At 41.7% G+C, this 11,541-nt stretch overlaps 1 protein-coding gene across 2 annotated transcripts; it reads left to right on the top strand.

Moving 5' to 3' along the window:
- The first annotated feature begins 152 nt into the window (after positions 1-152).
- On the top strand, positions 153-10,365 carry tm7sf2 (transmembrane 7 superfamily member 2). 2 transcript variants are annotated; one of them, XM_031743498.2, is made up of 11 exons: positions 153-226; positions 1,110-1,192; positions 1,986-2,182; positions 2,699-2,753; positions 3,137-3,331; positions 3,634-3,737; positions 6,029-6,148; positions 6,227-6,395; positions 6,503-6,583; positions 6,735-6,857; positions 9,852-10,365. In XM_031743498.2, the coding sequence occupies exons 2-11, from the start codon at positions 1,120-1,122 to the stop codon at positions 10,010-10,012; spliced, it is 1,278 nt and encodes a 425-aa protein (XP_031599358.1). In that variant the 5' UTR covers positions 153-226; positions 1,110-1,119; the 3' UTR covers positions 10,013-10,365. The 2 variants fall into 2 exon arrangements, with proteins under 2 accessions (XP_031599358.1, XP_031599350.1); XM_031743490.2 differs by having other exon boundaries at positions 153-304.
- Positions 10,366-11,541: the final 1,176 nt, after the last annotated feature.

The raw sequence follows: 11,541 nt of genomic DNA, 5'->3' as shown, positions 1-11,541 counted from the left end.
CAACATTTTCTACTGTCTGGAGAGTACACTGACTCGCCACCTGACGATCGCATTTGATTGGCTAAGCCCTTTTCTCCCACCCTCTTCTGATGACCGCGGAGACTCCTGATTGGCGCGGGGAGGATTTCGTGCTGCGGTAACGTAGTTGGGGGCGTGTCCGTGTGCAGGTTGCTGGATGGACGCTGTCGAGCTGCCTTGATGCAAACATCCCATTTTGCAGGAACTGGTAAGAAGCTAAACAGGACTACAGATTTGCACTCTTCGTGTTTGCGGTGTTTTCGGAAAGCCTTCAGTTCGTTCACAGGTAACTGGTCCAACCCGTGTGTCACTGTCCACAGCAGAACTGCTCAGGAACTGACAGCAGCTTGACCTGAACTTTGCCTTATTTATTTATGGCACCCATCGCAACAGTCCAGCAGGGGTGTGCAGAAATAAGCAGCAATTTAAAATTTTATAAGAAAAAGGTTTTTAAATCGAACCATAATGACTTTTTGATGACCCTTAATAGTCTCGTTGACCATTTCTCTTGCTTTTTGTCAAGTTTGATTATTAACCCACATTTAGAATTCCCTTTGAGTATTTGAATGCATCATTATTATGGCCTCGCCATTCAGTGTGAGGGGTTTACATCAAATATAGTCCGACAAGTATGCACCTGTAGAAGAAGTGCTTGGATCTACTCGCGTAAAAGTACAAATAGAATCATTTAAAAAAAATACTCTACTGCAAGCGGAAGCCCTCAGCTTTAGATTTTACTGAAAGAGGAGAGATGCCTTTGAAGTCAACTTCACTTTCCTGACAGCTTTGTTACAGAAAGAGTTCAAACGCTGACAGTCTTGTTGGTACAGTCTGGTGGAAATCTCAGTTTGTCTACCCTGAGGAGGGACTCTGTGGGTTTACAGGGTTTAATAAATCAGTTATAAGTGTATTGCAGTGTGTATGCTCTTTAAATCTCCGGTTTTAGATAATAATTACTGATTGCTGGTAGTTGGTAAAAAAAAGTATCTTCAAGCTTCAAGATCTTAATAAGAATGAAGTCTCTGAGGGGTTTGTGTTGTCATTTTTACAACCTTTTAACTTATTGTATATATTGTCTTCTTTTTAAACAGGAGCACAATAATGAGACCAAACAGTCAAGCACTCAAACACAAACTGTCACATGACTCAGAGAGGGAATTTGGAGGAACCCTGGGTAAGTCACAGCAGTGTGTCTTCATGATGTCACGTTGCCATGATCACAGTGCTGGGCATTGCTGCACTAAACTAGAAAAACAACAGCAACTTTTCTTTCCTTTGATTCATTCATGCACTCTGATGCTCAAGCTGCTGTCTGCAAATGCAGTGCTATCGCATTTCCCTGCAGCTAAATGCTATTTTTATATACAAATTAGATAGAAGCTAAGAGGATCCTGATTTTATAAAAGGAAGAAATAAGTGGTGGTGATATTATTAGCTGACATACAAAAGAACGTTTACACTAATGCGCTATTTATGATGCTGACACTGCCAAGAGATGTGTTGTTTTATTAAATTGAGCAGTTGTTCGGTGGACCATAAGATTGATGCCTCAGTAAAACTAATAGGATGTAGGATGTTGCACTGTAGTAATGATCGCTGGCATCACAGCATCATCTCCATCATTACACCTCTAATCGAGAATCAAGGCAGCCTCCTATGTCAGATTCATCATTGCTGAAGTGAAAAGTGCATGATGCTTCATATCTTGCTTTTCCAGTTCAGCTAACCACAGATTTCACATCCGTTACTACTGATGTTTACAGTCAGCTGACTGAATTGTTTTGCTACTCTGCAGTTATTAGAGTTACCACAGTTTACCTGCATATGCATTATTAATATGCTGCAATGCCAAATCTCCACGGATGCTGTTTCACTTCTTTACATGTTGTCTCAGCCATGCTGTCTTAACACGCACCTCACCTGTCATCATGCTTTTGTCTGACTCTTTAATTGTATTCATCTTTCAGGTGCCGTGTGCATTCCCGTCTTTCTTCCATTAACGGTGCTGTTCCTGATCTGTTTGAGCCGATCTCCTGAGGCCAGTTTGTTCCAATGGCCACCCCCCCTCCCCTCAACTGACCAGCTGTGGGACCCGCTGGCCCCCGTGCTTCTTCTCGGGTGGTTTGCTTTGCATGCAGTCATCTATTTGATGCCATTAGGAAAGGTACGGCATGTTCATCAGCCCAATTCAATGTGAAACTTACAGTGAAACCTGCTGTGGGTTTGTGATCTAGCTTATGTGTATAATGAAGCTGTAAACATAGCTTTATAACATGCTGTGTGTAATAATTAATACTAATAAATCAGCAGATAATTATTGTCTGTTAAGTTCCAGTCAGTGTGATCATCATCTTGGTTAAATGAGTGTACTCTGCAATTAGAGTTCTTTCAGAGCTACATGCCTCAACACTTCTCCTTTGCTACATACTGAAAAGTTTATAAAATACAGCGACCTGTATAATACAGTTCATCTGTGGCTATAGGCGCTCTCTGCCTAGAGTCCAGCATTTTTACAGATGAACTTTCTAAGCTGCACAGTTATGCTGGTATTTTTTTAAAGTTTGCTAACATTAGTTGAGAAATAGAGAAATGAGAAAGAATGGGTTGAGTTATTGACCTTATGACACTGTAATAGGTATGCAGCATATGATTTGTGTTGTTTTCTGCTTATTGCCTGCAGGTGTCTGAAGGGCTGGTGCTCAGAGATGGAACACGCCTCAAGTATCCCATAAATGGTATCGTTGAGCAGGGCAGAAAGCATTTCTGTTTAGGACAGAATCTGTGCGCCTTCAAGAAACAGATTTAAATGTTAAACCTAAGTGTGAAATAATTTCTAATCCTGCAGCACTATCTGCAATGTTTCACAGCTATTCTTTAGTATTATACATGTTTTGACTGCAAATGTATTGTTCACAGTTGTGTTGCTGACTGTAGTAAATTTGATTTAAAAAAAAAAGAAAAAGAAAATCTAAAATCCACCGGTCTGATCTAAAAGTTGAAGTTACATATTTCTCAGCTCTTCCAACTTTTACCTTTTTCTCCATGCAAGCCTCTGTCAGCCTGCTCATCTCGCTCCTCCAGGCGACAACATTTAGTGTTGTTTGTTTCCCTCCCTCAGGTTTTCATGGCCTGTGCATCAGCGGTGTGTTCCTGATGTTGTTACTGGGGCTTGGGGCTCCTCTGGGGTATCTGTTTGAGCTGCTGTTGCCTTTGGCAGTATGTGCAATAGCTGTTTCGTTCCTGTTCTCCATCTACCTCTACATCCGCTCCTTCTGGGCTCCTTCCTATGCGCTTGCTTTGGGGGGAAACACAGGTGAGATGTTGAGGATCATTAATAAAGGTTCAATCCATGCTAAAACACGGTTTAAACCCAGCAGCTGGCAGCATTCAGTGCATCCACAGGCTTGTTGTATTGTTTGCTGGAGGATTTAGGTGTTCCTGTGGGTAATTATCTAACAGCCACGCTCAACAGGAGCTTGTAGGCATTATGTATGAGACAAACTGTTAAGTAAGATAGCGCTCCTGTACTTGCTACGCTGCTACCTTTATGTCAGCATGTAATTATAGCATTTGATTTTTGTGATTTAACCCATTTTTCTCTTTGATATGATTTAGGAAACCCGCTCTATGACTTCTTCATCGGGCGGGAGCTAAACCCCCGGATTGGAGATTTTGACCTGAAATATTTCTGCGAGCTCAGACCGGGTCTGATTGGCTGGGTGAGTTTACCCAGAGGAGCAAACTACTTGGCTCACCTTAACACTGTTCAGAAGTGTTTTTTTAAAGATTTATAGATACAGTACTCTATAAGAGATAAATTTGAAAACTGTCTCTAACTAGATGACAAGATCCTTTTTACTTTAGTGGTCATCCATTCATTCTCTTCCACTTATCTAAGTGGCTCCACTATCCTATCCCTATAGGCAGGGTACACCCTGGACAGGTCACCACTATGTCTCAGCGTTAACACAGAGACAAACAAACGTTCACGTTAAGCTAACCCCATTAACAACATGTCTTTGGATTCTGTGAGGAAGTCAGAGTACTCGGACAGAATCGACACAGCCGCAGGGAGAGCATGACTCTGCACAGAAAGGCCCGGCAAGATAATAAAGTCTTACCCGGATGTATTTGTAAGTGTGCAAAACACCTTCAGATTCACGTTAAATGCATTAAATAACATTAATGGTCATTTCTGTCCAAGAGCCCAACATGACCAACAGGTGGCGGTATTGCTCTCCTCTGAGCTTCCATAATAATTTGCAGTCTGTGAGTTTGACACAGTCACAATCAAAAGCTTTTCTCCCTGATGACCTGACACAGTAAGACATTTGCTGGAGGACTGGGGAGCGTGCAGCTATCCGTGTCTGAGTCATCAGACTAAATTAGACTAAATGTGCTGTAGAACCTCAAACAAGATCCCTAAAATGACCATGAGGTTCTCAATGTCATCGCCGGTCACAAAAACGGCAGCACCGAGACAGCAGAAGGTTAAAGCGTCTCCGTAAAGCACTGATGCGAGGAGCCGTTTTCCTTTGGTATTTACAGTGTACAAAGGAAAAACCTTTGCACATGTGAATGTTTTAAAGCCACGTGCGTGGGAGAGCCCAGAAAAAGCCTCCACCAACTGGCTACAGACACTGTGTGGGATATTTTCATTTCCTGTTCAACGTCCAAACTACTTTCTTTTAGCGTTCAGCATTTTACAGTTACTGATAAAGTCTCAAATACTAAAGCACAATGGGCTTTCTTAATAATTTAATGGATTCCTTGTACTTTGGTATAATAGTGCCAAATATTACTTCTTAGATATAAATCAGCTTCATATTTAATAACTCAGTTTGAGTTATGGGAGTGTTTATAGCTCGAGTGTGAAATATTTATTTTGTTTCTGCATTCTCGTGTGTCATCAAGTCGGAAAAATGTACACGATGTATGGATTTTTTTCCCACTGGGAACATAAATGACAACAGTCTGGGGAATGAATGCAGCTGCAGAGTATCCTTCACTCAGAACGCATTTGGAGTGTGATAATACATTTATTAATCATTCATTCGATTAGTCCAAATGGCAGACAATTGATTGGCGTGTACGCTGTAATTATTTGCACATTTTTTTGTTCTCTAGACTCTGCACTCCAGCTCATTCCATTTGACATAAAATGATGGATCACAGCGCCTAGTCTGGGCTTTCATTCGAGCACTGAAAAGACTCCGTGTGAGATACGGTTAAACACATCGCCCTGAATCACAAATGGTTAAAATGTAAATTGGACATTTGCGCAAAAGACCTCACATGTGACCCAGATTTGACTGCAAGCTGTCATTCAGATTGAGGTGATTCAGAGGAGGTGAAGAAGATATCAAGGACTTGTTTGACGACATGGCCGGTTTGCCAAAAGTTAGATTCATTCTTAATTTTCACTCAAGAAAACTGGAACAAGACCTGCAAATGATCTCATGGATGGATAAGGCTGAGACTTGACTTTTAATGAAGTCTATGCTGTTTCATATTAGATTAGATTAGATGTACTTAAATACAGTTTTTACTGTATGTTTATAATCACTTCATCACAGGAGGAATTTTCTTATTTAGAAAGACAGAAAATGTGACATTTGTCTTATATTTCACTCACAATCAAAAGACTCGATTAAGTGAGACATTATTTGGCAGATTATTAATCCTAAAAACAGTGGCTCTGTAGTTTAGTGGTTGATTTGCCTAACACATGAAAGAGCCCCTGTTTGAGTTTGGGAGGAGATGAAAATCCCTGGGAGGGTAGCATCAGGTAGGGCATCATCTGTAAAAATTGCATATGTGGATCCATCCACATGAGAATAAGAGACCAGCCAAAAGAAGCTTTTTATTTACTACAAAATAAAGAGTAGGATAATGACAGCATCCATTTATTTTAGTTGGCAATCTCATGATCACAGAAGGAATTTGTCTGCCTGTGCAAATGAACACACGCAGCCCCACTTGTGTTAATCATTTTTCACGACCCCCTCAGGTGGTCATTAACCTCGGCATGCTGATGAAGGAGGTGGAGCTCCGAGGGTCCCCCTCCCTTGCCATGATTCTGGTCAACAGTTTCCAGCTGCTGTATGTGGCGGACGCTCTGTGGAATGAGGTGAGAGTCACGCTTTTTTTTTTTAACTTTATTTGATCGCTGCTTTTATTTAATGTCTGCTTCATTTTGCTGTAACAGGAGGCTGTCCTGACCACCATGGACATTGTGCACGATGGTTTTGGTTTCATGCTGGTCTTCGGTGATCTGGCCTGGGTACCCTTCACGTACGGCCTGCAGGCAGCCTTCCTGGTTGTGCACCCCCAGACCCTAAGTTCACTCAAGGCTGCAGTCATAATAGCACTGAATGGTAATCGCTTGTCAGCTGTTTTCTGCTGTTCTGCTGAAAAGTGGCTGAAAATGAATAATGAACCTATTTTTTGTTTTGTTTTGGTTTTTGGGGGGTTTTACCATCAGGTATTGGATATTACATTTTCAGACAATCCAACTCACAGAAGAATCAGTTCAGGCGGGACCCCACTCATCCAAGTGTCGCTAGTCAGTTTGTCTCCCTCCTTTTTTATCTTTTAACGCATTCAGATAAAGTCTTGTTTTTTTTTGATTTCCTCCTCACATCAAAGTGGGGAGGGAGACAGAGAGTTGGTAAATCTTATTCAGAAATATCGGTGTGTTTTACGACTCCCTACAGGACTGGAGACCATTGCCACAGCAACAGGGAAGCGGCTGCTGGTGTCCGGCTGGTGGGGTCTCGTTCGTCATCCCAATTACCTTGGTGACCTCCTCATGGCCCTCGCCTGGTCCCTTCCGTGTGGTAAGACATCTTAAAAGCCCACTGCCCTTTTTTTTTCCTTTTTTTTTGCTAGAAAAGAAGGCCACGCTGACATAACAGTTGTTTTAGCATATGTGGGTGAAGTCATGGATAAGAGATTAATGTCAGGCTGAGTATTAATCATCTTCAGCCTTGTTTATTTTTAGAATGGATAATGATGGCTGCTTGTGTTAATGATCCACTGTGAAATCCAGGTTCTTTTTTTTTCTCGGAAACTTTACTTGGATGTATGTATGAAAGTGTTGACCTCCTCGTTATGAATGTCACTAATGCCAGGATGCACACATGGATGTGCAGACAAAGTAACTCTTAGCAAAACTCATAATCTTTCATTTTTGGTGTGATTATACCTTGAAATGGTCTTTTAAACAAATCTTTAAGTTCGTATTTAGCAGCAAGGACCCCAACTCCAAATTCAAATGAGAAACATTTATTGATAATGAAGCAACAAGCTGCGTTTTGAGGAACCTTTATCGGATCAGGGGTGACTCGCGAGCCTGGCATATCCAACTGATAGCTTTGAGAAAGGCTGACAAACAGAAGAAACAGGGGAGGGAGAATGAATGGGTGTGTCACACAAGTAGACATTTACAGATCTATGACCAGTAGGGGAGTGTTTGCGGCATGCTCCAACTTTGAGTTTATCTACCTTTATAATATGATTGGAAAGATGTGTTTTTGGTCTTTAAATAGCGTTTTGTATGGGTTACTGATCCAAGGATTTCCAAATATTTCAAACTAAACCATGAAAACCTGGCCAAGTCCAACACCCACCAGGAGCAAATAATTGCCAGTAAGTCCAAGCTCTCACTGCAGATGAGGGCCAAATGGATCATAGCAATGGGTCAGATACCCCACACTCCTGAAGCACATACCAGAGGATCCACTGAGGGTTACAGTTAGATCCCTTCTTCAAGTCCACAAAGAACATGACTGGTTGTGCAAACTCCCACACACCCTCAAACATGCTCAACAGGATAAAGAAGCAGTCCAGTATTCCACAACCAGGACGAAAACTAGATTTTACTACATACACTACATACAACTTCTTTAACTGAGCTGCAGGAGGACCAATGTGGACAAACTTCTTCTCTAGTACATCTAGTAGCTTAATATTTCCAGCGAGGCTTAAAAGTGTGATCATTGTGTAATTGGTCCTGGAGAACATCAAGAGCCTTAAGATACTTCTAGAGAATCTGATCCACCCCAGGGGCTCTGTGACCAAGGAGCTGTTAAACTACCTCAGGGACCTCACCCCCAGTGATGGGCCGGTCATCCCCCTCACTTCTTCTCTTCCTCTGGGTGTGACAATACGATTGAGTGAGTCCTCAGTGGAAGTATTCCTTCCACTGCTGGTTATATTAAGTTGAGGTCAGCTGCTTTCCCATTCTAAGTCACATGACAGTATGTCTGATTCGTTTCAAGGCTGTCCAAAAGTCTTGTTTCTTGGTTTCACCCAGTCCTCCGTGACCTTCCTTCAGCTACTAACAAGGCTGCACTCTGCTTGGCTTGCTGGTACTTGTCAGCTGCTAGCTGAGTCAAACAGGCTAACCAAGCCTGATTGGACTCCTTCAGCTTGACGGCTTCACCACCCAGTTCGGGCATTGCTGCCAGAACTGACACCAGCCACTTTGCAGCTGCAGATTCGTGCAGGCGCCTCAGGCGTTAAACATGTTTCTTTTTTTAACCCAACCTTCCTTTGAATGCTTCAGAGGTTCTGCTGGAAGTTGGGATGAAAATCTCACTCACAGGCTGGGGGCTCTGCAAAATGGTCCTCACTATACATTTGAGCACACGAGACCTGTCCAGGACCCCGCTTATGAACACCCTTCTTCTTAAACATGGTGTTTGTTTTTGACAAACTGTACTTAGCACAGAAGTCCAATAGATAAACAACACTCTGGTTCAGATCAGGCAGGTCATTCATCCTGATCAACCCCCACCTGGTCTCACCTGTTCGGTGCCCACGATGGAGTCTTAATGGCAGGGTACCCTGAACTGTTGCTCAGGACATAAGGAACAAACAACAGTTAAGACCTGTTCCCTGGGGAGTTGTTTTCTAGTAAATTTGTAACAGTTTTGTTGAAAATTCAGAGGTTTTCTTTATCTGAATTTTACCCCTCCTCACTGAGCAGCTATTGTTTTTCTTTTTTCTTTTTTGGGAGTAAATACCAGATGGAAAACAGCCTCAATCTAACTAAGCATTTAATGCCACATTTTCTGGGCTCTCAGTACATTTTGATGTGGTTTTGGTTATATAAGGTATTAATGGCCTTGTGCACTGTGATTTTTTTTCAGACTACCTCCATGTCCTTATGAAGTATTTGCATTACATTTGCAACTGGTGTGCTTCCAACAAAGGCAGCAGGAGACTGTTCTCTTTGTTCTTCTGTAAATTGCCCTATTCTCTCAAAAACCCACTTCCTGAAATAGTGACTGTCAGACTTTTGTATAGCTGACACTCTCTCATTGGTATTCAACATTATGTGACTCATTTGTCTCTCTGCTTTTGTAATTGAGATGCATTCTTTAGTTTCTGCTTTTTATCCTTTTTTATCGCTGTAGCACAAGTCACAAACTGCAAAATTATGCACTCCCCCCAAAAAAGTGATGACAGATGAAAGCTGCCCTAACAAACAAGCTCAGTGGTCCCCTGTAAACCTGGACTGAGGAAGCGCTGACTAAAGGGACAAGGGGTACTGCTCTGAAACACTAAGTGCAGTCTCAAAAAACAGATTACTGTTAAGAGCTTAATCAGACTGGTATTCACTGCAGGGCTTTTGTACAATAAAGACTGAATAGAAAGTAAACTGCTATTTGCAGAGGAGGATGTACACTTGATTGCAGCTTGTTTTATACAAATCACAAATGCTGATGTCAGTGGCAAACGAAGGTACTAGTTTTTTTTCACCATTCATTACTGAATCATATAATATTGTCTTGTGTTTTTTGTCTTATGTGCCTCTTTATTTATAGGATTCTCGCATCTTCTGCCTTATTTCTACGTCATATACTTCACCGTTTTACTGATTCACCGAGAGGCCCGTGATGAGAGACAGTGTAGAGCCAAATACGGGCTGGCTTGGGACACATACTGCCGACGGGTGCCTTACAGGATTTTCCCTTATATATACTAAGAAGAAAAGAAGATGTGGAGGAGAGGGATCTGAACTGCCATACAACTTATTGAACACAAACCTAGCAATAATTTCATGTAAATCTATTTTCAGTGAAACAAAGATGACTAGTGTTTAAATCTTTGCATTTTGACCGTGAAGTCAGTCTGCGCTCCAGATCTCTTTGAAAAAGCAAATATGACTTAAATACTGATTGGACGGTAGAAACAAACCCATAAAAATCAGTGCCTTTGTTCAAAGAAAGTGTGCGTAAAAGCGTTTTTTACACTGTCTTGTTTTGTTGTTGTTTTTTGTTTTTTTAAATGTAGTGCTGCAGCATACTACATTGAAAATAAACAACTACAAAACACCAAGTATTCGAAATATGAAGATAAAACGTGATGATGTTTTACATCGTCGCATTATGTATGTAGAAGTCAAGCCCAATCTTTTGTGAAAATTCTCATGTGAAAATGTGACACATACACTCACTGGACACTTTGTCAAATATGCCTTCCTTGTACTGGGTCCCAAAGGTTCTGTATTGGCCTGAGTTTGGTAATTGTGGAGGCCATTCAAGCACAGTGAACTCATTGTCACATTCAAGAAACCAGTTTGACATGATCTTGGCTCTGTGACGTTGCAGCATAGAAGTAGCCTTCAGAAGATTGGTGCACTGCGGTCATAAGAGGATGGACATGGTCGGCAACAATACCCAAGGAGGCTGTGCGCCATGAACCCCCCACCACCACCAGAGTGGATCCACATTGTTTCACACCAAATTCAGATGCTACAATCCAAGTGTAGCAGCAGAAATCCAGACTCTTCAGACAAGACAACATTTTTCCAATGTTTTTGCAATCTTCTGTTCACCTTTGATCAGCCTGTGTAAACTGTAGCCTCTGTTTCCTGTTCTCAACTGAACGGAGTGGTGCTCGGTGTGATCTTCTGCTGCTGTAGTCCATTTGCATCAATCTGGCCCTTCTTCTCAGACCTTCCTCCACATTTTCTTCCGGAGAATTGCTGCTCGCTGGAGATTTTCTGACCATTGTTTGCAAACCACGGAGATGATTGTGTGGGGAAAATCAAAGCAGATCAGTGCTAAAATACTCAGACCAGCCCGTCTGTCACCAACAACCTTTCTTCACCATTCCAATGCTCAGTTTGAATTTCACCAGCTCTTCTTAATCATGTCTAAATGCACTTAATTGGGGCCAAGTGATTGGTTGATGAGATATTTGTGTTGATGCGCAGTTGTAGATGTGTACCTAATGAAGTGGCCTGGGAGTGTAATTTTTAGTAGTAAAACCACAGCAGCTATTAGGAGCCACTTGCTATGAACATGTCTGTTTTTAGCTGTATCGCATTCTGCTAACCTTTTAGAACCTGTTATCATCTTGTTCAAATGGATTCCCTTTCCAGGCTTCCAAGCTACAATAGCAGATGTTCGCCAAGCCTCTAGGCTTTTTAAACATTTGTTAGGCTTCATCTCTGAGCTCGCTCTGTTTCAAATTATTCTAAAGGAACAACAAGTACACAGCAGATATTAG

Source organism: Oreochromis aureus, linkage group 10, assembly GCF_013358895.1.
Source record: "Oreochromis aureus strain Israel breed Guangdong linkage group 10, ZZ_aureus, whole genome shotgun sequence".
Classification (NCBI taxonomy): domain Eukaryota; kingdom Metazoa; phylum Chordata; class Actinopteri; order Cichliformes; family Cichlidae; genus Oreochromis; species Oreochromis aureus.
This window is presented reverse-complemented; position numbering and strand designations above follow the sequence as displayed.